This window comes from Triticum aestivum, chromosome 4A (assembly GCF_018294505.1).
Source record: "Triticum aestivum cultivar Chinese Spring chromosome 4A, IWGSC CS RefSeq v2.1, whole genome shotgun sequence".
Classification (NCBI taxonomy): Eukaryota; Viridiplantae; Streptophyta; class Magnoliopsida; order Poales; family Poaceae; genus Triticum; species Triticum aestivum.
Window position 1 is genome coordinate 60,005,289 of NC_057803.1, and position 24,991 is coordinate 60,030,279.

At 42.3% G+C, this 24,991-nt stretch overlaps 2 protein-coding genes across 6 annotated transcripts; one reads left to right on the plus strand and one right to left on the minus strand.

Annotated features, from left to right (window-relative positions):
* Nucleotides 1–1,065: 1,065 nt before the first annotated feature.
* LOC123085128 (probable UDP-3-O-acyl-N-acetylglucosamine deacetylase 1, mitochondrial) lies at nucleotides 1,066–6,298 on the minus strand. Its single transcript, XM_044506724.1, has 7 exons — nucleotides 6,145–6,298; nucleotides 5,750–6,055; nucleotides 5,425–5,631; nucleotides 4,632–4,730; nucleotides 3,555–3,619; nucleotides 2,837–2,981; nucleotides 1,066–1,525 (listed from the first exon to the last, which is right to left on the minus strand). Exons 1-7 carry the CDS (start codon nucleotides 6,223–6,225, stop codon nucleotides 1,448–1,450), a joined length of 981 nt encoding a protein of 326 aa, XP_044362659.1. The 5' UTR covers nucleotides 6,226–6,298; the 3' UTR covers nucleotides 1,066–1,447.
* On the plus strand, nucleotides 6,298–24,587 carry LOC123085127 (uncharacterized). 5 transcript variants are annotated; one of them, XM_044506718.1, is made up of 19 exons: nucleotides 6,298–6,543; nucleotides 7,139–7,225; nucleotides 9,289–9,482; nucleotides 10,146–10,250; nucleotides 12,001–12,101; nucleotides 12,501–12,579; nucleotides 13,309–13,320; nucleotides 13,921–13,986; nucleotides 15,846–15,914; nucleotides 15,987–16,043; nucleotides 20,105–20,191; nucleotides 21,545–21,642; nucleotides 21,721–21,766; nucleotides 22,197–22,324; nucleotides 22,478–22,580; nucleotides 23,174–23,242; nucleotides 23,333–23,500; nucleotides 23,982–24,038; nucleotides 24,195–24,587. In XM_044506718.1, the coding sequence occupies exons 1-19, from the start codon at nucleotides 6,399–6,401 to the stop codon at nucleotides 24,399–24,401; spliced, it is 1,878 nt and encodes a 625-aa protein (XP_044362653.1). In that variant the 5' UTR covers nucleotides 6,298–6,398; the 3' UTR covers nucleotides 24,402–24,587. The 5 variants fall into 5 exon arrangements, with proteins under 5 accessions (XP_044362653.1, XP_044362655.1, XP_044362657.1 ...); XM_044506720.1 differs by having other exon boundaries at nucleotides 20,114–20,191; XM_044506722.1 differs by lacking the exon at nucleotides 23,333–23,500.
* Nucleotides 24,588–24,991: the final 404 nt, after the last annotated feature.

Consider the following 24,991-nt stretch of genomic DNA (forward strand, 5'->3'; position numbering starts at 1 on the left):
AAACAGTTCGCCCCGGCGCCCCGGGTGCCCCCCAGCGCGCCGGGTTCGGCCTGGATCCACCGGCGCTGTTTTCGGCCCAGACCGGCGAAAATTGGGCTCTCGGGGGCGCGACTGGGCCGTTTTTCGGCGCCAGCGCAAAAAAAACGCCTGGGGAGGCCTTCCTGAGGCGCGGCTGGAGATGCCCTTAACCACTTGTACCACGCACGTGGTGCAAGTCACTGTGGTCGATATCGATTTGTATAAAACATTTGGGTTTTATATAGAACTTGGTCGAATACCGGAAGAAAAAGCTACAGGTGTTTCTGCATGGGATCGCAAATAGAGACGCAGCCATTGGCCATTTCTAGCATGCCTTCCTCCAACTCTGGCCAAACCAAACCACCTGGCAACAGAAAGAACGCTGCTATACACACGATGCCACGCAGACGATTTGTGGACGATGCTAAATTCAAGCCATGTGATGCACAGCAGCAGCACTGTTCTACGGTTGGATTTGACTGTCGGCTACACATCGTGTGTGCAGTTTCGTCTGCACAGCAATTTCGCAACAGAAACCTAACTTTCATCACAAAAGCAACATTTCATCAGCTCCACACGTTTTGCTCCATCTTGCGTGGATCCGGGGCGCCAGCCCGGCCGCCTCCTCGAGGAAGGCAAGTGCGACTCGGGCTCTTGCACAGGCTGACGAGACGAGACGACGCCACATCGCCTGGAGCCGCCGCCGCCACCTCCCGAGGGGGAACGCCGCGCTTTCGGTCGGGTAGATCTCCATCACTCCATCAGCCGACCACCACCACCACCGCCGCGAGACAGCGAGTCGGCTGCCACCTCCGTAAAGGCACGGCCCCATCGCCGTCGCTTTCGCGGCTTGGCGTCACGGCGCCTTCGTAGTTATCCAGGCCAGGAGAACCCAAGGAACCTCCGGCGTGGCCAGCACGGGCTGTAGGACCACACGAGCGAGGCAGCTTTCTTTCTGCGTCCAGAATTGATTTTTTTTTTTTTGGATAACTGAGACGAGTTCACGCCGAGTCATGTCCAGTTATTACAACCATAACAAACATGGAGTACAAACATAATTCTTCAGATCAATCTTCAGAAAGCATGAGAAATACTGCTGTAATGTTAACTGACAGTTTTTTTTGTCATGCTCTTCTTAAGAAAATGGCATCCCCTATAACTTAAACTGCCATGAAAAATGTTCGCAAATGCCATCCTTTCTGGTGTCGGTTCATGAAACAAAAGAAATCACTTGCCAGAGATGGAGATATATGAGTACTCAGAGATATGGTAGGATTTTAATCTAACTATGAGCTGACACCAGTCCGACTGTCAGGATGAGGACCATCACATGATTGTTAGTACCGTATGCTGAAATCTGCCATCTTCTTGTTGAGCATCACTATCACCAACATATGAACAATACCCGCCACCATGCGCTCCAAAATCGTTAAGCAAGCGTTGCTTGGTCCACACTAGTCTTCCCCGATAAATGATGTAGGAAACTGGTGTGCAGGGAATGACCAGCCTATGTCACGTCAATGGAGAAATATCAAGTTCAGATGTCACAAACTGCTCCCTCCGTCCCAAAATAAGTGTCGCTGATCTAGTACAAAGTATTGTACTAAATCAGCGACACTTATTTTGGAACGGAGGAGTAGTTTATTTACAGAACTCTAAGGGCGGCATAATAAATAGGATAACATAGGAGTACCAAACGAGGACAATACTCTACAACTCATTCTATCAGATAGGTTATTCTTGTACAAAAAGGAAAAAAAATTCTAGCAGGGAATATGCCATGTCCTAAGATAAACCCTATCGTCTCAGGACGACATGTTCGGCACAACACGTGAAAGCAAGAGGTTGTGATGTGCCACGAGAAACAAAAAGGTGGTCTGTAGTTTAAGGTCACAATCAGGACAATGAGTGTCATTGCAACTTGCAAAACCTTTAGTTGAGAATGTCGCAATAACGGAATAATCATACTTTTTACACGGTAACTGATGCTTCCTTTCGGATCAACTGTAACTTTTTGCCTAACTTTGACTAGATCCCTGATCTACCACTGGCCAGGGGTCATTATTCATAGTTTTCATTGTCATGAACTACATAGTTCTTATTGCCTACCACTACAAATGGCATTGGATGTTTACTTCATAAAGGGAGAACTTCTCACAAAGCTAGAGAAGCCAAGCTAATGTGTGCTTGAGCAGCAACAGGCTTGTACAGTTGTGGTGGTGGTCCTGTTTTTTACTTTTTCTGTTCCTTTTGTTAGCTTTCATTTTCTTGCTTTTCTTTTTGACTGCGATTTGGTCACGTTTTGCGCCATTTTGACACTCTCTTCTAATACAAAATGACACATATGGGTGCGTGTTCAAGAAAAATAGGCAAGTGAACGTGATGATCACAAAATCAAGCCCTCCAAAAAAATGACACATGAACTTACAAAAAATCTCATGAAAAATGACACATGAACTTACAAAATCAAGCCCTCCAAAAACAAGCTGAACTGAATCACATGAAAATATTATTTTAAATTCACCTAACAACAAAAGAATCTCAAGTATATTCTTGAAGTAGCCAGGAGATTTGATAAATGTTCAAGGTCTTCTTAATTACACGATAAATTTGAAAGGTGAGCTGGAGTAAATCAAGCCCACAGATGGACTGGATGGAAATCTAACCAGCGCTAAACAAGCATACTCCAAATGATCATGGGCCACGAATAAGACAATTATAGTACCAGTGACAAAAGCGATGCGCTACGAACTTATAAGATGCAGTCGCTACATTATACAATAAGAATGCTGTAGTCAAATGAAGTTAAAGAACGTACCTTGTAGGCAACTATATGAGCAATTGGAAAACCCTGGCTGCCATTCCGTGCAAGAAGTGAGAAATCACCTATAAGATCTAAAATCTTGTGGCGGCAAGGTTCATCATCAAAACGAAGTGGTGGATTAAGCCAACCACCAGACATACTGTCAATTGCCAAACAAGTATACCACATTATCTGACTAAATTGACATGGGGATGGCCAATTACTACAATACCAATATAATGCATACACAGTAGTACTTCTGATGTTATTTGACCGGATTAAAAAAAGACGGGCACTTCTAGTGTTATTGTAAAGCTATATTATGTGAAGTATGAACTACATAATCAGTTAAGCACCAACTAAATTAAGCTTATACTCCCTCTACTGATCTAAACGCTCTTATATTTCATTACAGAGGGAGTACTTAACTACTCTTCTACAAAACCATTGAGCATGCATATTCTTAGAAAGCTCTGGCGACTAACCATGTTGATTACTTAATCATTCAGTTATTCCTCAATTAGATTTGACAAAAGAGTTATTAGTACTGCAATTGAGTTATGGGTGAAAAAAATATTTTTTATTAAAACCAGATCATTTATTCATTCATGTAGGCATCATCAGATATATTTATTAAAACTATGTCAACAATGAAACCACCAATCCACAGTTCGACAGAAAGCTAAAATGAACTATAATTAGAAGACAAATATTTCATCATATTATTATTCACCTGCAAACCATAGCATTTTCCAGTGATCCTCCTTTTATAAGCCCAGCACCACGCATTTTTTCAACCTGAAGAAGTCAGAATTGCAGAACAAAGAAGTGAGTGTCTGCACTCACATGTACTCCCTCCTTTCCGGATTATAGGGCTCAAATCAGAAATCTCATCAACCAAGGCATTTTGTGAGTGGAGGAATGTATCTCGTACTTTACAAAACTACTCAAATTAAACTCATGCATTAATTTGGATTAATTGCAGTGCATGCATGCTTGGTCACTAGATGAGTAGGAACATTACATGCATTGGTGTGTTCCTTTTTAATTCTTGCATGCAAAGATTTAATGCGCCTCGAAAACTAAAAATGAGATGGAGATGAGCCCTTTAAATTGGAAAAACAAAAAAGTTGAAATAAGCCCTATAAACCGTAAAGGAGGGAGTAATTCATAAGAACGAGGCCAGAAAATTGCTGGGGGATGTAAGACATAGACAGTAATTCTGCAAAATCCCCAACAGAAAGGATAAAACGCAGATTGTACTACAGAGCTATATGGGAAATGAAAGAAATACTTGAAGTCCTTAGTTATGCAAGATTCATGACATTACTCATTAGTCAGGAAGGTGAAAACGAATATAAACTTTTAAAAGTTATGCACCATGAAATCATGATAAAATACATGAGAACCAAACCATGTGCTAGGCAAGTTGCAATGCCATTATTATTGGAGAAATTTTTATGATACTCCCTCTATCCGGGTTTTTTTAAGGCGAGCATGGGTTTTTTAGGTCTTCAATTAGCAAAGTGTGTGTTATATGCCACTAAAAATATATCATTGGATTCGTCCTCGAATGAAGTTTCCAAAAATATACTTTTGGTGGCATATTAGACACATTTCGTTGGTCAAATTGGAGACATAAAAGGCGTGCCGACCTTACAAACCCGGATGGAGTGAGTATCATATATTCCATATGTGAAAGACATTGATTTTCCCCCTGTTAGTACCAGAGAATGAATGATATTGCCAGTATACAGTAAAAAGAGTAATAATAGATTATAGATCAACATCAGTTCATGTGTGAGCAAACCTCTTCAAAAATACAGAAAGTTCTTGCAGGAGCTATCTTGCTTGAGTATATATCAGCATCCAGGAATGTATTGAACCATTGACAACCAATCGCTGGCACCTATAATAGGATGCATAGTTTGCTCAAGTCCCTTGAAACATTTTTTGCACACTATCAAAGCTTTTACTTAAAAATAGTAATAAAAATTAGGCAACATTCCTTTTGTTCATGTCCTTGCCAACAGCAGGCATTTGGGCAAGCATTTTATTAATGCATATAAAAAATGAAGCTACTGTGCTTACACTTTATCGTAAATGTCTACTCCTATGATGATCATCAAATCAATGATTATAAAAACACAAGGATAATTTCAGCCTTATGCACAAAAAACATTAAACCTCACAGTCGATGTCCTGGCACACATTATCCGTACGAACAACTACTGTTCTATGCATCAGGATGTGGCAGGCTTCGAGCTCTCCCAACTTTGCTTCCACCATGATTAAAACATGTGCAAAGTCCGCCAAACTAAGCCCAAATAAAAACAATCTAATGGCCTCTACCAAATCACTAGATATGTGATAGAAAAAGGAAGTCAAAGGCTAGCTTCAGGCAGTGCTGACCTGACATCGATTTCATAGCAACAAAATACCCTTCTATTCCCGGTCATGCACCAGTGTTACTTAGAATTTTCAATTTGAGAAGTGATACATCGTACTACAAACCAAATTGCATATCAACCACATGGTTAACCCCCTACAATAATCACATTTCGTGAACTTAAAAAAAGGGGGAGGGCATGAGACATACATACCTTTGGAAAATCAATTCCATAGGTGATGTGGATTTGCGAGGAAGGGAATGCAGCTACAAAGCAATCGTCCTTCCGCAGGTAAACAGGCTCGTCGATTTTGGGTGCCAGTTTCTCCAACTTTTGTCCACTGATATCCTCGGCCGCACACAGACCTGCACCCCGGATGGCCTCCACCCACTCTTGCGCTGATCCATCAAGCAAAGGGATCTGTCATCGCTTGAAAATAAATTCACATGAATCGGAAATACATCGTGGATACTAGGAATCAGACATGAACGTCTACCCAACTACTCTGTTAGCAGCATCAGGCGAGACTGGCACGCACCTCATCGCCGCCGCTGACCTCGACGCGGCAGTTGTCGACGCCGAGCGCCTCCATGGCCGAGAGCAAGTGCTCGACCGTGCGCACCCGCGCGCCGCCGCTCCCGCTCCCGCTCCGCAGCGTGGTGCAGAGCGGAGACTGTGGCTCGGCATTCCCCGCCTCCGCCGCCACCCTCGCCTCCTCCACGACGAAGTACCTCCCCTCGCCGGCGCGCGCAGGGAGCAGCGTGGCGGTGGCGCGCGCGCCCGAGTGGAGCCCCACGCCCGACCTGCTCACCGCCGCCGCGAGCGTCTGCTGCGCCCGGCCCGTCTGGTGGGAGGGGGGCAAAAGGGGTTAGTCAAACAGCCAGTCAGCGCTCCAGGGTTTAGAGACAGGCTCCTCCGCTGACTCCCACTCACCGGCTTCCAGGAGAAGGCGGCGCGGGAGACGGATTTGAGACCTCGGCCGCCGGCGGCGGCGGCGGCGGCGGCGGCGGACATGGCAGCGGCAGCGGCGGTGGTGGCGGGGGAGCGAGGGATCACACTTTGACTAGCGAGAAGTGTGGCCCGCGCGTGGGGCCCAAAAGGTTTCTCCTCTCTCCCAGTCCCAGAGCCCCGCACCGCATAACCCCCGGGCCAGAGACCAGGAGGCCCAGGGCTGCTCTCGAATAACCATGTCCTCGCGGCTGCGGCTGCTCTCGCTCCTGCGGAGCGGCCGCCTCGCCCCCGCCCCCGCCCCGGCAGGTCGTCTCGCCGGCGCGCCCCCTTCAAGGGGCCTCCACCTACCCGCTGCCGCGGCCGCTGCCGCCTCCTCCTCAGGTGAGCGCTTCCCCCTGTGACCCTGTTCCGTGGTCTCGCGTTAACCCCCCGCAGGAGGATCCCTGGGCCGTGTTTAGCAGGGAAATGGCTGTAGCGAGGCGGAGTAGTGTGATTTCAGCGGGTTTGAGCGGTTGGATCGTGCGATGCGCTCTGGGGTTGTAAAATTGAGTTGATTTAGTGGCAAAATATTGGGGGATGGTGTTGCGTGCCTTCGATTGTTTCCATGGAGAGAAGAGATAGGTGAGGAGCACGACGGACTAAGAGTAGATTAGGGAGAATTGATGATGTCCCCCAAGGCCGGTGATGTCATGGGATCAGACTGGAATTGGAATGTGCAAGCTACAACCTGTGGGTGAATCTGAGTCTCTGGGGAGCTGTTCAGCTGTCACGAAATATGTAACGCCAAAGCTTGGTTGATCCATGATAGTAGCTGTGTACTTTGTTAGTGAACTGTTCTGGATTGATTTATTTCAATTAAATTGAGTTTTAAATTATAGTTTTACCTTCTTCTATTGTTTCTAGTGCAGCCAAGAGTGGCATTGCTCGTGTCTGCTTTCATGGTCATTTTGACAAAACGCATGATTTTCTCCCCCAGGTTCTGAATCTAATGATGGTAACTTTGGTTACTTTTCCAATCGACGGCTGGGTTTCAAGTTTGGCGCTATACTGATTGGACAAGCAGGTCTGGTCTCATGCATAGGCACCATCCCCTTTTCATGCATTGCAGACTGCTTAGCTGTTGCTGAATTCATAAATTTTAGTACAAGACAATAGTTGGACTAAAAGTATTATTATATCACTTGCTACCAAGTGGGGTGCATGCAATTTCAGCATTTGGGTGAGGTGGAAGAGAAAAGTTGAGGGAGGGTTATCTTGTCACCAGATTGAGAAACACGCTAACTGTGCATGCCGACAAACAAGCAAATGGTATAGCAATAAACTTCTGGACATGCACAACAAACATGCTAATGTTTCTAAAAAATGCATTTCTGGAGCCCACTCTCTTCCAACACACATGCAACAACCGATAATTTTCTAGGTTCTTAGACACGAGTTTAGGAAACAATGGACTGGACAGCTTGTTTCTTTTGATGATTTCAGGCATTCTCTCACCCATGTTTACAAGCTAAGTTACAAACGCAATGACCTGCACATTTCACACATGACGAAACAATTACTTACTGCTTACTACAGTTTATTTCTGATAAATACAAACATCACAGTCCTATGAGTGAAAACGTAGAGGATACGGCACCAAGTAGCAATAGAACCTTCACTTTTATCAGAATAAGTGGATGCCAACATTGGTTGTTGGATAAAAAAAAGCCTTCTCATTCCCAATGCAGTTATGAGGTAAGGGGCTCCCGCACTTACAAATTAGATCCCTTGCCCTTCCACTAATATTTTTGGTTTTTTAAACTAAGAAAAAAATAACTAAACTAGCTAAATATACTAAGCTACCAAAAGCAAGAAATTAGAAGCTCCAGCGGTTGCTTCCCCAGTAACGGTGCCAAAAAAAACTTTCATGTGCACATGTGTTGTTGGTATTGCTTATTCGATGAGGAAGAATGCCGAATCCATAAGGAAGTGTTGATTGATTTTGTTTTGTTCCACATCTGATATCTCACAAAGCCAGCAAGCGGTGAAAGTGGAAATTCATAACTATTCTTCCTCAACTAGTTGCAAGCTTCCAGATCAAAAGAAGAACTAACAAGAGCTAAAGCAAACACTAGAAAGCTAAAACTGAAAGTACTATAATTAATTCTGCGTTTGGCATTGCGGTGGATTCTCATAATCCTGTTTGGCCCACCCGCTTTTCCCTAATTCTAGCGTTACTTTTATGGCTAATTTTCCACAGCAGATTATAAAATATAAGTGCAGCACTGCAAAGTTCAGCAACCGCAGACTGAGCCTAAAACAGGATCCGGAACAAGCAAGAAAAACTATTAAATTAATGCAACTAGGTTCATTGCCCTTCCACTATTCCAGCAATCTCTCTTCCACATATTGGTGTTGAAAACCCCGTGGGGGAGATCAATAGTTAGCGTGTTTAGTTCCTGTTTTGCTTTGCTGAAAACTTGTAATTAAGGTCCATTCACCTCCACTGCTCCAGCAATTCCCCTCTTCAGATATTGGTGTTGAAAAACCCAGAAAAAAATCAGTAGTTACTGTTTTCAGTTCATGTTTTACTTAGTTGGAAAATCCTCCCCTTTACAGTCGGTGTCTGTCAGCACTTCACCATACACTAACGGCCCCTCAAACTCACTGGCTCCTTCAGTGTACAACCGACAGTCCCGTAGGGACCTTCGTCCATCGGTCAGTCACACACTAGTGTCCAATTAAGCCAGAGATGTCAGAACTCAGAACCAGGCTCTAGTACCAACTGTAGGAATGTAGGATTGTAAAGGCATCCACATTCCCAAAAGCTACCTTGCTAACATAGGGGACTGCCCCACTTCTAATTTAATTATATTTATAGCAAATGTGTTCAATTAGGTTTGCTGCCTTTCAGCAACCAACGTGGCTACGTTCAAAATACCCAATGTGGGGAACTTCCAAAAGCCTCACAAGTCCTCCCATTATTTTCCCAACTTCAGTCTTCAATACTCCAGAGTTGATCCACAGCAACTTAATAGAATTCCCACTCTAAAGCTTTGAAGCTCTATTATGATTTTACTTTTCAAAATTTAATGAAGGAAAACTCATATTTGATATCGTGTGATCCTAACCTCGCTCTTGTTACAGCTTTTTTTCTTAGCCTGAGCGACGGCTCTGTATTGGCTCAGGATGACTCAGTTGCTCCAGCAGCTACAATGAGTAAGCAAGCTGATGCTATTGTTACTGGTCTACGTCGGATTGAAGATGGTTCAGTGATCTCAAATGAACACACGATCAAATGGAGAATCTTCACGGATAAAGCAAAAGCTTTTTTCGTAAAAGCAAGTACCTCTTGTCCTTAGCTTCATCTAGCCCACCTTTTGGCGTTATCTTTCTTATAAAAAAATTACTACCTATAGTTCCACACTTTGTTCCAGCATGATCCCTTTTTTAATGTGTTATCTAAATTTGATGCAAAACTCGATCACGATCATCTTGATATATCATAACCTAGAGAGGATAACTTTGGTGTGTTGCCACATGATGCTAACTGTTTGGTCCACACAGTTTGGCCACCTGCTACAACTCTTTCTATGGGCAAAAGCCCTTTAGTTTCCTAATTAAACCTTGTGAAACTGGAAGGTTTAGCTTGTCATTAAACTACGCTCTGTTTTTATGTTCATATGCTGAAACTTAATAGTAATTTGTCATGATATTTTGGATTGCTATTGCTTGAACGCTTGAGTGTAGCAACTTCCATAAGTACATATTCTAAAACTTGCTTGAGTCAATAAACCATGGGACTGCTGAACATTTGCATTAATTATGATCATTTGGACCATATGCCATGTGCATCACAAGTTTCTAATACCATAATGTTCCTTGGAGTATGACTGTACGTAAGGAGGAAAGGAGGGGTCCATCTTTAGTTACTCCTACTCTGCGTTTGACCTTTGAAATACAGTTATTGTTATCCTATTATATGTATTTATCTCCTTTTTTAGGGAAAACTAGATGAAGCTGAAAGGTTCTTCAAGGCAGCCCTACATCAAGCTAAAGAAGGATTTGGACTGAGAGATCCACATGCTGCATCGGCACTAAAAAACTTGGTAATTGTCACCTCTGACTATGAACTGGAGACTGAAGTAACATTCTGTTTTCCTCTCTAATGAACGGAACTCTTGCACTCCATAAGCTTTATGAGTTTTATGACCTGTTTGAGTTCATAGCCAAAATGCCAAACATAACCACACTTTGTCACACTCTAAGGTGGGCAAGTTTGACCGATTTAGGTATGGGATTTAGTTTGTAGTCGCGCGTTAGGAAAGATTAATTTTCTGACAGATGGGTCTTGTGTGTCATGGACTAAAAAGGTGTGGCAAGATTCTCTTAGTGATGCTAAAGTGCACTCAGATTTTATTGACCTAACTTAACGTGAGTTTGGCAAGAAGTATGTGGCAAAGTTTGGCAAGGTTAGACGTTGAACCAAACAATCTCTTACATATCCTTGTTCACTTACCTGGTAAATTCGTGCGCATTTAACACATCTTTAAATTCACTATGATCCCTAATTTTGGAGGTCTCTCATTCGGTTGAGGTGTTCAATTTTGGATTTGGTTTACGATTTTGAGGTAAACGATTTCTTAAGGAGCTCTCTCATTTGATTGAGGTATTCAATTTTGTATTTGGTTTACGGTTTTGACTGGGCCAACGATTTCTCAAATCAATTGGCAACACCAGCCTATAAAAACACATCAGTCCAGCGCACCTCTCACCACCTGGCAAAAAAGAAGCGCCAGCATGCGACACTGTAGCACCTATACAGTACATGCGGCCACCAGCGCAGGAAACTTCCCCACATATTGATTAGCACATAACAGAGTCACGCCATCAGGAAGGGCTCACCAAAACACCGCATTATATTATATAAAAAAAACACCCCATCATCTCCACATGCGCCAAACCAAATAAAAAAATGAAATCCCTCCAACACCAACAGCACAGCGAAGCACGCCCAACTTTTCTAGTCCTTGTCTATTTTTAATGCACAGCGAAGCACGCCCAAAGTGGTCACGGGTTCAAGTACTGGAAACAGCCTCTTACAGAAATGTAGGGAAAGGCTGCGTACAATAGACCCAAAGTGGTCGGACCCTTCCCCAGACCCTGCGCAAGCGGGAGCTACATGCACTGGGGCTGCCCTTAGCGAAGCACGCCCAACTTTTCTAGTCCTTGTCTATTTTTAATTCTAAATTGCACAAGAGAAGGCGCCAATCGGCTTACTAGCTAGCACCATGGATGGTGGGCTAGCCAGCCTGGGTTCGAACCTTTGCTTCTACCTTAATTGAAATTGAAATTGATGCCTAGTTCGTCGTAGGTATCACTTTTTTTAAACTACATATAAGGCTGTATACCACATAAGCCCTCTGGAGGTGGGGTACTGACAACTTAACACTATGTAGGATGTGGCCACGATTGAATCAACTAGTTTTTATGCTTTAGAATTAAAATACTTGGGTGTATCAATATTAGATTGCATGCACTGTATTTTTAGGGTCCAATCTTTCTACCAAGTGAATATCCATTGCACCAGTAACCAGCCAAGATCCCTCAACCAAACAACTTTAAATGACCTGAATTCTTGGCATCAGTGCATCATGTACTGAATTCATTATGTATCACTACGTTTTCCCAGTATGTTAAGTTGTACGGGTTGCATTTAACACACCAGCACTCGATGGTTTCCATGTAAGAATTTAAAAGGCCAGGCTACGTCCTGTCTTGTGGTGGCTTTCATAAACCTCTCAGTACTGCTCTTGCCTGAACAGACATTCCTCTTGTTCTCTGTTTTCAATATTGCAGGCGGAGTTTTATGTGTTAAGAAAAGAGTTTGAGAAAGCTGAACCGTTATTTCTGGAAGCAATTGAAATCTTGGAGCAATCATTTGGACCTGATGATATACGGTACTGTAAGTTTTAGATTAAGATTTTTGTTCAGTAACTTATGATTCGGTTCATTTTGTAAAAGGAGTGAACATAAGGTTATATCTCAAGGGCAAAAGGCTAGTTTTTAGGGTTAAATTGGAGCGGATAGAAAGGGATGCATAGGTGACATGATATTTGTTTCCATTACATGGTGCATGTTATGCATCCCTGCCTGCTTGGTGTGTACTGTTGTTGATGAGCGGCAGAATGGTGTACACTTCCGCCTTTGTAATAGCAGAGAACTTAATATTATATCCTGATCACTCTGTGTTTGCATGATTGATCACACTTGTCGATGCTTATGAAGTTCCATCTAAATTCCCTACTTTGGTGAATTACCTTGTTCTGCATAAAACATGTTATACATACCTCTTGTAGGGTTGGAACAGCTTTGCGTAATCTTGGACAACACTATCATCTTCAGAACAGGTTTGATCAAGCTCAGACATGTTATGAGGTACCTGTTGTTACCTCATGAATCTTTTCGAGTTCAATTTTCAATTTTTTTTGTAATTGTGTTATGCTATACAGTTAGAAAAGTGTTGAAGTGATTAATAAAGTCAGATGGTTGGCCTAAAAGAAGTGTTTGAGTGAAATGTTATATAATAGCTCAATAGAACTCTCCCCTACTGTTCTGGGGGAAAAATGTAACAGCTAGCAGGCAATAGTTTGTACGGCTTGAATATATCAGAACAGAACCACTTTCTGTTGCTTACCCTTAATATGTAGTTCATTTATCTTGATGAGATCAATCGTGGAGCCGTTTACTCATTTATCTTTGCAAACCTGAATAATTTGCACAATCTGATTCTAACTTGCATATTTTATGAACGTTTCCTAGAGCCTGCAAAATCGAACATAGGAATCAAATGTCCCCTTAAAGAAACATACCATCATTATATACCATAGAGTTCTTACATAGCATCCACAACACTGCAGAAGTTCTCATGTGAATACTCATTTAAGCATCTCTGCTTATTTGAGTTGCTCGTCGTCTGCTCATGCGCAACAAAAATATTAAAGAGGCTGCTTGTGGAATAGAAACTTTGAAAGGAAAAAAAAGAAAATTTTGCCATTGTGATTTTCATACAATTATTGAATCAGTTTTCTATGATTTATGCATGTTTTCTTCAGCTCAAACTTGCTTCTTATATCATTTTCTATTTCTATTGTTTCTTTTTTTCAGCGTGCTTTGAAGGTAATACTAAATTCTTGAACCTCCTTTCTCTATGCATGTTTGAAATTATTATTTTCAGCGTGCTTTGAAGGTAATACTAAATTCTTGAACCTCCTTTCTCTTTGCATGTTTGAAGGTAATTCTTGAACCTCCTTTCTCTATGCCACTGAGATACTTCATATTAACAACATCCAAGTTAAGCAGTACACACTAGTTTATCTGGCATGCACATCGTTCTGCTGTTGGCACGTAAGCAGACTAAATGATAGGCCATCAGGAAAACATATCATTATTTGAGTCATGACCCGTTGGACAAAGCACTAAAAAAATGTATGCATGTTAATCGATGGAGAATAACATGAACAACTCTTGTAACTCACTGTTGAAGCCAGCATGAGCAAGTATTAGTAGATCGTGTTTATGAGTAAACAGCTTTAGTCATAGTATTCTGCTGACTGTTGTTTTATTTGTTTTCTTTTAATCATCAAATATTTGTGAGTGGTGCATATCAGTTACGTATCACTATATGTGTGCTCACTTTTGTACAGAAATAATACTATTGACTAATTTTTCGGATATTTTTTTGTAGTTCTAACGCTCATTGGTTTAACTCTGGTGTAGATACAAGGAAGTGTTGTGGGGCCTGGTCACCCAGATTATGCAAATACAATGTACCTTCTAGCCAGGGTACAAGTACAACTGCTCTGTTGCTGTATAAGTACTGTTATGTACTGTATTCTCTTATTGTTTTCTAGAGACATCTCTCTCAAAGGGCAGGATCTCTGCCTTTCATTAATAAGAATAGAATTGCACAATTAATTAAGGGAAAATCAGATACAACGAGAACGAGTACACGTCTATGCAAACCTAGGTCCTGAACCCCACAGGCCAACAAAACGACGTATATTGTTTGCTAGAAGATATTTATTTCCTTTCTAGGCACTGGGCCAGATACAACACGCACACACCAAGCTAAACTAGGCCCTGAGCCTCACAAGTTTTTTCTTTTACCTGGAACCTTGCCGATTCAGTTAACCCTGTGGTCCAATCAAATCGTTGGCCACCTCATGGGATGTCTGGAGCCTGACCTGGCCACATCTAGGGAGGGTTCTAGGACCAGCTTAGCACCAAATGTTGCCGTGGAATGTGCAGCTTTATTACAGTCTCTGGAACAATAACTACATGAAATCAATATAAAGTTAAGCGAAGAATGGAATTGATCTCACAGAACATGGCTCTAATGATGCTCAGGCCTTTTTCACTGAGGGAAGAGGAAAGGAAATATGTATCGATTAAGCATATCTGACACTGACATTGTTTGGTGGAAACTATGTAAAGTTCATGGATATTAATTATTATCTAATGGTCATGCTAATTGAAAACTGCATCTGGCCTAGAAACATGTTACTTGATTAATGAGTAAAGATGTTAATTCAAGAGATTCACCTGATAAATCAGCCGGTAAGACATAATCAAGAGAAATATATATCAAGTTTAGCAGTAGATCAAGTTGCTTTGCTCATAACAAAGAGGACCCTCTATGAGGAACTAATTAAGCAAAAATAAATCAGTCTTATCTCAGTCTCCTACTTCCTCTAGTCTCTCATGCCCTTCAGGTCCGGCTGCCATCAAGGCTCCCTCCCGCCTCTTGTGATTCATGCTACTATCCTACCGTGCAACATTTCCTTTTGCAATATTAATTAATTGCCTCATACAGTTACTGGTTCTGGAACAGTTAGGAGCTTGCAGCTGCCTCCACAGTTGTGCCTCCTTGCTTTCAAACCTCCGTTGTTACAGTTCGTGTGTCAGGAGTCGAGAAGTGTAGCCTAACACAGGGCATCCTACCATATGAAAATAGCAGGAGCATTTGTTTCAGCATTTGCTCCCTTTGTTGGTGCACATCCCCCAGTTCTTTCTGTCCAAAAAAAATATTTTCTATTTGAACTTGTGAAATGTATGATGTCTTGAGAAAGATTGGATTAGAGTGCCTTCTGAGAGCACGTGAGAAAAACCCCTGCCTAATGGGCTTGTATGAGTCTTTTTAGACTCTTTCCTCTTAATATAATGATGTGCAGCTCTCCTGTGCGTTCGGGAGAGAGAGAGAAAATGATGCGCAGCTCTCCTGCGCGTTCGAGGAAAAAAAGTACGTGAGAAAACATGGCTTCGAAGCTGTTCGTCAGTTTGAAATAAAACCCAGTGTCTTCACATGTGTGGCCGTATGGATCATACATTGTTCATGATTTGTCGATTTCCTGCAAGGCAGTAGTGATGTGTTTCTCTCTCTGAGAATCTAACTGTTATATCACCATGAAGCTCATATGGTTGTGTGTGCTCTGCTGCATAGAACTGTATTTTATTCTTGCATGAAGTGTTTTCATATATATACTCTTCTTGAGCTCACTCTAAACTGTGTTTTCTTGAGATTTCCCTCCTTTTCGTTGGTTCCCTTAACCTAAATAGATGGATTTACCAGGGAAATGCCTTCTAAAACATATTCCTATTGTGTATGTCACAAAAGCTAAACCTATTGTTTTGTCTATTCTTAGGTGCTAAGTCAACAAAGAAAAAGAAAAGATGCAGAAGCTCTTGTCCGGGAATCTATTAGGATACTTGAGGTATGCTTACCATTTCAGAGTAGATTTAATCTTTTTTTGGCATGAAAGGGGGCTTAATGAGGATTAAAATAGGAAGCTGGACTTGGCGAATCCCCTGCTTGCTTACAAAGAATGATGTTTCACTCTACAGTAAGCACCTCTCTTATTTCCTGCCTCTCAATAACCACTGCACTTTCTGAACTTGTGCATAGGGGTTTCAACTGTGTTCATGTTCACAAATGGAATATGCAGTGATGCTTTTTAGTGTTCAAACACATGGCATGTATGCCACAAAGTTGCATATTGAAAACATAAAATACATTTGACAACCATGCAACAACATGGTGATTAAACCCTTGTACTCCCAAGCATTAGACCAGTGTCTCTAAAATTTAGTTCACTCATTTAGCGAGGCATCCTTTCAAGGTTCATGGATTCCTTTAATACAGTATCCAGCATGGTTCTGTACAATCAGTTAGAGCATCTCTAGCAGATCCCGCAAACCGGGCCATCCGCTAAAATAACCGCCGGTTTGTGGGATCCATCCCGTATCCCCGGCCCGAGCATATCAGCCAAATCGGGCCGTCCCGGATTTTTTTTTGTGGGATCCCGCATCCGCGAGCCCATTTCCTCCATATGTGCAGGAATCCACCCGATTTTGCCGGATCCCCTTTCGGTTGGCGCGAAGCACTTCCGCCGGCTTTCGTTTCTTGCCTCCCGCCCCAATGCCACCGCCCATCCATCCTCTGACCTTGCCGTTCGGCCTCGCAGCGCCGGAATTCAGCCGGATGGAGCCACCGCCGCCGGTCCGTCCGCTCGGGCCTCCCACGGCTCCAACTTCTGCCGCCGCCGCCCTCAAGAGGAAGCGCCAAGGGAGCCATCTCGTTCAAAGCGGCGCAGACGGCGCGGCACCACCGAGCGCCGCCCCTGCTCCGGTTCCACGCGCCCCGCCCAAGAGGAAGAAGACCGCCTCGACCGGCCCCGCCAATGCGCGGGCGAAGCCTCCGAGGAAGAAGGCAATCGCGCCAAGCGGTCGGGCTCCTCCTCCGCCTCCGGCCGACCGCGGCATCCACATTGATGACGAAGCCGCCGGCCACGCCTAAGACGTGTTCAATGAAGCGGCCGGGAGGTAAAAAAATATTTTGCTTGCTTTGCTCCTGTCATCATTTTTCGGCCTTCCGGAACAATTGCTTGAGCTTTGGCCGTTGATTTTTGTAGCCAAAATGTGCCCTACACATATACGGAGATGTTGGCCGAGAGCATGGTGAATTTGAGTGCCCCTCTTGGCGATTTCGATGCATCATATGTTGAGGTCGACGCGGAGGTGCACGATGAGAATGAAGATGATGATGATGTGCAAGAGATCCTAGAGGCCGACTATGATGCTAGGTTGGGGAGGATCGGCAACTACATGGAGACGAAGGATGCATGCTTAGTTAAAGCATGGGAAAGCATCCCTCTTGACTCCATCACCGGCAAGGATCAAACATATGGCAACTATTGGCAAAGAATTGAAGACAAATTTCATCAAATGATACCATTCCCATCCGGTCGGAGCTTGAAAGGCCTTCAAGGCCGTTGGAACACCATCAACAAAGCTTGCTCCCGTTGGTTCGGATGCTTGGAGCAAGTGTGGAATGCACCACCAAGTGGCGTCACTATTGATGATTATGTGAGCATTTCTTCATCTTCAAGTCCCCAGCGGTGTGCATAGGACGATTATGAGCTCATACTTGTCTCAATGTTTGTGTTTAGGATCGCATCGCCAACGAGTACTACAACCAAATCCCAGCCTCCAATGTCCAGTAATTCAATCGTCAACATTGTTGGAAATGGCTCCGGTATAATGAGAAGTGGAGGGTGAGGGACAAGGGATCCCCTTAAAAGAGGCATCAAAGTGGAGGTTGAAGATGATGATGATAGTGATGATGCACCAAGAGGAGGAAGAAACAAGGGCAAGCCGGATGGAAACAAGGAGAAAGCAAGAGTCAAGAGGAATTCCGAGGCAATCACTTTGAGGGATCAAATTGGTGAGATAGCGAAGATGGAGGATATGCTAGCCAAGCATTGGGATGCAAAAGTTGCCATGGCCGAAAGAAAGAGAAGCACGAAGAGGAGAAATGGGAAAAGAGGTGTGCCTTCGAGGAGCGCAAGCTCATCCTAGAGGAGCAAAGGAGGAAGGACGAGAGGACCGCCGAGGAGGACTGGTTCATGATGATGAATCCGGAGGGCATGGATGCAATGGCAAGAGAATTTTGGGAGATGAAAAGAATGGAGATCATGCTCCGGAGGAAGATGGAGCTCCAAAATCTTATGACCGGTGGTGGTGTTGGGTTTGGAGGGGGCTTTTCTTTCGGCAATGGTGGTGGTGGCCTCGACATGGGTGGCGGAAGTGGCTTCGGCATGGTTGGTGGTGCTTCGGCAAGCCAAGTGAATGGTGGTGATGGTGGTCGTGCTCAATCTCCGGTCCAAGTGAATGGTGGTGATGGTGGTGCTCACTCTCTGGTTCAAGTTCGTGAAGATGGAGGTGCTCACTCTCCGGTTCAAGTTCGTGAAGATGGTGGTGCGAGCTCTTCGGTCAATGTGGATGGTGGCGATGGAGGTGCTAGGGGCAGTGTTGGTGGCAACGTTCTTCGTAACAATGAGAATGTTGCTTGATTGATCAATGTCGTTTGAGCATCTTTTGTCTTGTTTTATCGCGCATTCATGAACCTAAACTTGATACCTCGTTTGTTGCACATGATTTTGGATGTGATGAACTAGTATGATGATCAACTAGTGATGTATATATATGATGATGAACTTGTCATGATGAACTTGCTAAATATTTGCTTATTATTGTATTTGCGGGACGGCAAGCCCTCCGGCGCGGAATAGATCCCGCAAACGCATCCCGCAAAACATTTGCGGGACGGGTTTACGGGAACTGTTCCGCCGGAGCGCTCGCCGTCCCGTAAATAATTTTTGCGGGAGCCCTCAAACGACTTTTACGGCCCGGCCGTTTGCGGGGTCTGCTAGAGATGCTCTTTGACGGATATTATAGGGTTGAGGACAGAGAATGGAAAGACTAGATGACGCGTAAAAGTATCCCCAAAATTTTATATGCTAAATTTTGTTCAGATCCCTAATTATTTGTTTAAAATACGCTAGGCTTGGCAGGGGGCTGCAGGTTACATCGGCATGTCTTTGTCGCCAATCTGAGGAGAGCATGACCCACCTACTGATAGGTTGCCCTTTCTCCTGCACCTTAGGGCATGAGGTGCTCTTGTGGATCCACGGCGCGACCTCCAGTTGTTGTGATATGGTGGCATCAGGTCATCCTCTCCACCCCATCAGCGGTGCGGAAAGGCACGTAGTCGGTTGCCCTTGTTAGAGCTTCTCCCAGCGATGCCTAGCACTTAGAAGTGTGGCATTGTAATTTAGGGTGTTGCCCCTTTTAGGGCTTGTACAGAGCTTGTTCTCTATCGTGCAAGACTTCTGCATTTTTCTCGAAAAAGAAAAATATAATAGGGCAAACATTGGACTGCAGCAATTGTATTCAACGGTTTGTTCCATTTCTGCATACTTCTTACAGGAAATTAGTTTAGACACAAACCATATAGTGTATGTAGAAATTGTGGTGTGTATAATCCATTCTGAGTTGAATACTAATTAGACAAAAATCACAGGAGTCTGTTCCTAACATGAAAGTTAACACGTCAGGTCTTGCACACTGTGTCTGTTTTTTAGTGTTAAGGAGACAGTGAAATAAAGTTACGGATCTAACATACTCCCTTGAAAATCAATTTCATCATTTTCAGCGCTGATTGACAATTGGCATCAAATTTACACAGATTATTAAATTGTTACATCAGAAGCATTTGCTAGGTAAAATGCTAAGAATGGTTGTAACTTGAAGTTGTGCCATAGATCATTCGTACTTCATCGTGGTCTAGGTTGCTGATCAGTCCTTTTAAGTTCCTAGCAATGATTGCATCTCTTTTTTCTCTTATTCTATGCCCTACACTGCTTTTTTTAGTAGAACTGTAGGGGAGAGCCCTACAGTATGAATAGGAACGTAAGTTTGCATCGTGAGGACTTGAACCCAGGTGGTAGGATTGTACATCCACTCCCCCAACCAAGTGTTACCAGTTTGTGATTTTATGATCGTAATTTGTGATTTTACTTTGTTCTTGAGTGCATTTTTTGTGGCTTCGTACTCATGTTACCAGTTTTTCCAGGAGTTGATGAATCTGAAACAACTGGATGAAGCTGAAAATTTGCGAAGGAAGATATTACATATTATGGAGCTTTCGAAGGTATGCACATGTAGCTGTAATCCTACAATGTTTCTTCAGTAGTCTGTCGTACGAAATCAGGCATGAACATAATGTGGGCCTTAAATTGGTGCTTTAGTTGGTGACACTGATTTTTTGTGAAGTTCTGCATTAACTTTGCCTGAAACACAAGTCGTGTTTAGTTGTTTGTTTATTCAAGGTTGAGTGGGGTGGCAAGGAAGGATAATGTATCACTACATTAAACACATTAAGCTATGCGCAAAGGGCGGCCAGCCAGCTATGCCACGTGGCGCAAGCTGGTTGGCCGCGGTGAGAAATTTTTTGAATTTTTTTTAGATGAAGGTGTGGATTATTTTTTAAATGCGTTTTTTTCTTTTTAGATGGATGTTAGGACCTTCGGTATTTTTTAAATAGACGGTTATGCAAAGTGGCACCTATTGGTAGGCTGCGGTGGTAAAAAAAAATTCTTTTTACTTCTGTTTTTAGATGAAGGTGATGATTTTTTTTCTGAGATGTTTTTTTAGACGGAGGCGATGACTATGTATTTTTTAAATGAAAATGTGCGCACAGCTTTCTCTTAAGCGGCGCCACAGGGTGGCGCCCCAACCACTAGTACGCATTCAAGTGCGTTGAAGCACAGATCACTATTGTTTTTGCCTCATTCTTACTCCCTCCATTCCAAAATAATTAAAGTTATAGGTTTGTCCTAAGTCAAACTAGCTTAAGTTTGACCAACTTATATAGTAAAATGTGCTAGGATCTACATAACCAAATACACATATGCGAAAATATAGTTCATAAAGAATCTCGTGGTTCTAATTAGGTGCTCTAGATGTCAATATATTTTTCTATAGACTTGGTCAGACTTAAACAAGTTTGACTTAGGACAAACCCAGAACTTCAATTACTTTGGAATGGAGGTAGTACGTAGACCAGATGTGCAAATTTAGCGAAATAGTATCACGGTGATCCTAAATGTGCAAATTTATGAAATATCAAGAGCTTCAGCTTTGTCCTACTCGTTATGTATAACAGTGGATTTAACATGCCAACATGGCTAGGGGGGAAATACCAGTGCATTCACGGTGATCCTTGACATTTCAATGGGTTGAAATTCTACCAGAAAATAGCATACAATGGTTCTTGACTGTTTGACAACATCTCAAGTAGTAGAAAGTCTGAAATAGTTTTGATGTGACATATTTTGTGAAACTCTAGTCCAATTGGCAGTCCATACTATTTTCTGATAAAGCATATAGGAAACAAAATAAAAGCTGATTGAAAACAGAAAAGGAGAAAGGGCACTCTTGACCAGAGCCTGTCACATCATCCCTACGTAAACTACTGAAAATTATCTGTGGAACTGTTTGCTAGGGATGGGATTCGTTTGGTTCTACAATCGCAGCCGTACAATTAAGTGTCACTCTTGTAACCCTAGGGAAGCTGAGGGAATCAGAAGAATTATTGCAAAGGTAAAAAGGTTACTTTTAGGTTCTTTGGCCAGTTTTAAAGTTTTCTTACTTACAGGTTCAATGATTTACGATGTTTAGATGCCTTGCAGTCAGAAAAAAGATTTTATCTGAAGACCATATTCAGGTTTGCCATTGCCTTATAATATTTGGCTTTTGAGCTGATTTTCAATTTATGGTAGAAAGTCATCTTGTGTTACCAGATGAAAGCATTGTGGCCAGTTGTCTCAAATGGTCATAGTTGGTAGTATATCACAACCTCCGTTACTTGGAACCTCCGCCTTCTTAAAATTGTTTATCTTACAATTACCTTTGTGAAGTTTTTTAAGAACATGTAAACAGGTGTTTGAATCCTTTGTTACACCTGATATTTGTATATGGGATGACTTGGCTCATGTGGCCTAATACTCTCTCTGCTGTTGTTAGAAGCATAGAACCTGATGGTAATACCAGCCACCTTGCCGGAGCCAGTCTGGGACTGGCTTCTGAAACATTAACACAAATTTGTTAAACAGTCACATACTATTAGTGGTCAATAACCTGTCTCATTGTTACAGGTAGCAAGTATATTGGTATACTTGGCAAAGCTAAGTTTGCTTAGAATTATTAGTGATATCAAAGTGAACAATGACCTATGTAGATCTCACCTTGTGAGGGGAAAAAGACTTGTCAATGATTCGATAAGGTATTCCTTTTAGCTCCATATTTTTACACGTTTTTGGTTCCTAATCTCCATAGTTCCATTCGGCACATCAAAACTAAAAAGATGCCTAGATACTAAGTGCAGTAGTGTAGTAAATTGTTTGAATCTTTGTGAATCTATGTTTCGTCATGGTAGGATAGCGGAAAAAATACTGAATCCTTCGAGGGAAGATCAGAAAAAACCGAAGAATGCCTTTGGTATCGAATTGGAGCGACGGATTGCAGCAACAGGAATACTTGTATGTTTCCCACCCACCCACAAAGGGATTTATCTTCCACTTATATGTTCATGATGTCCATCCCTTGTCCATTTTTACATTTTTCTTCCCCTGCTTTTGTGGTTATTTAGTTTTCTCTCCACTGATTAAGAATCCAATAGATTTGCAACTCTCAGGATTCCATGGATTGTGTTTTTACATAAACAATTGGTGCATTAAATTTCATGTTTGTCATGGTTACCATAAAGCTTCCTTTTAACATCACCATGCCTTCACATTTCTCCTATTTTTGCATGCCGCAATGTGACTTATCATATTCCCTTTCTATTTAGGTTTCTCTTGAGTCATGTCAGCATAGACAAGCATGCACCCAAATACTTTTCAACCCCATTTTCCAATGAAGACATAACACAAACACTAGCATTATATCCGAAATTGTTTACATAGGAATTATCTCCCGGCATCCTTGAATCCATTTGTAACCTGATGCGGCAGAGTTGTAGCTAGGATTGTGAAACGTTGGAATTTTGTTTACTTAAAGTGTTGTTAGTGTCTTCTCAGCCAGGTAGATGTGTGATGCCATGTTTTTTCTATTGATGATACTGTTATTGTAGTTGGAAGCACTTGAAATTGTTGGACTTCTTGACTGTTTAAACATGGCAATACAAGAATGGGCACCAGCGGTACTTTTCCTGTGCTTCATTTATGCATTTGGCAATTATTGGATACATAATCTTTTTTGTTTGCTTCTAACAAAACAATGTTCACTCTAGAACTCGGTACTCTTGCTAAGGCTTCCTCGGGAACATATGAAGCATGGATACTTCAAAATTGATGTTGTGCGCATACCAGACAAATGCTGGCTATTCATATGGCCAGCAAAATATCGCATAAGTCTTCGATATACCACGCTACGAATCCATTTTAATAAATTTGAAAAGGTCCGATACACCACTGTTGCATGTTGAATTTACTTAATCATGTAATAATTACGTTTTATCAACTTGACTGCTTATATACAGTTTCTTCATTTAGCTTTTGTTGTAGTAATGCATGTTGCTTTATTCATATACTCCGTAATTCCCACTTCGTTCTCGGTGGGTCAACAGAAATGATGATTCTCTAGAATTTGTTTTGCTAAGGATGGGATGAGACTTATTGCTCTAGAATTTATAAAGTGATTGCGTTTTATTTTAAAATTCGGTCACTAATTGTAATGGTCTCGTTCAGTTTATTATTTTATGGTATATGCATGGCAAAATTTTGTTTTATTGTTCTAAGTTACAAATCCCACACTTAAGACTGTGTCAAATAACAAGGATACAGCTGCTTCTGCATACTTGACCAATTTCCTTCTGTGTTACGGTATTCATACCTAATTTACCTTTGGTGTCTTAGCTGACTTGGATCTCTCTGTTTCAGTTTGATTATGAAAATTTTGAACAAGCTGTGCGCAAGTGGGTTTCACTTTACAATGAGGTATGTGTTGGGTCCTTGGACTGTGAATTTCATTTGTTTATTTTTTGAACCATGCAGGAGAGGGTCGGTCCTCCAGCCTTTCTGCTTAATATGATCTGCAGTCAGCACGGACTACAGAACTAAATAACCATTTTAACATGATATTTACTGTTGCAGCCTCGTACACGAAACATAGTGTCCAACGCCCTCAGGGCGCACTACATGAAATGCTGGAGGACCCTCGTCGGTGGTACTCGGCGCACTCCTTACATGAATGCACCACATATCCAAGATTTGCTGGCTGAGTCACAACAAATAATGAAGGAATTGGGAGGAGAGAACAATATGACAGGCAGTGTGGATTTTGGTGATGCAGAGGAATAACCTTGTCAGACTCGGTCATTGTGGGCAAGTGGACAAGACGTTGACTGATACATGTAGTTATACAAAGTCTATCTAAGATTTCATGTGCAAAATGAGTGTTTGCACTCCTTTTGTCATATTTTTCACAATAAATCTTTTGGGTAGAATATCAAAAGATTAATTAATAGAGTATCCAAATGCTAACGACTTTTTTGTTGTTGTGTGTGTTGACAGTACAACAACTTGCGTTCAGTTTCAAACAAGCATCAATTTTTAAATGGGTTTAAAATGCGTTTGGAACCCAATACATAGGCATGCAAATTTGGAACCTCCAGGGTATACCGAATTCACCTCATTTGAAAAAATAGTGTTTTTTTAATAAATTTGCATCTCTTCAAGTCCCTTTAGGTTCCAAATTTGCATCCCTCACAAAACAGTTGCGTGGATTTGCAAAAGGAATAGGGGTTCCACGTGTAGCCTCTGCAAACACTAACCTGTATGCAGCAACTGACAACACTACGGAAACAACTAACATTGCAAAAGGACCAACAAGATTTCAGCTATAGAAGAAACTGATGTTCCGACTAGGAACTAACAACACTACGGAAACA

What these genes read in the sequence shown, in the direction of transcription:
- LOC123085127 (XM_044506718.1), top strand. Translation starts at nt 6,399, where the DNA reads ATGTCCTCGCGGCTGCGGCTGCTCTCGCTCCTGCGGAGCGGCCGCCTC. An exon ending in CAAAAGCTTTTTTCGTAAAA is followed by an intron (nt 9,483 to 10,145) that starts GCAAGTACCTCT and finishes CTCCTTTTTTAG; the next exon opens with GGAAAACTAGATGAAGCTGA. An exon ending in CATCGGCACTAAAAAACTTG is followed by an intron (nt 10,251 to 12,000) that starts GTAATTGTCACC and finishes TCAATATTGCAG; the next exon opens with GCGGAGTTTTATGTGTTAAG.
- LOC123085128 (XM_044506724.1), bottom strand. Translation starts at nt 6,225, where the DNA reads ATGTCCGCCGCCGCCGCCGCCGCCGCCGCCGGCGGCCGAGGTCTCAAA. An exon ending in AGGTCAGCGGCGGCGATGAG is followed by an intron (nt 5,632 to 5,749) that starts GTGCGTGCCAGT and finishes AAGCGATGACAG; the next exon opens with ATCCCTTTGCTTGATGGATC. An exon ending in ATGGAATTGATTTTCCAAAG is followed by an intron (nt 4,731 to 5,424) that starts GTATGTATGTCT and finishes ATCCTATTATAG; the next exon opens with GTGCCAGCGATTGGTTGTCA.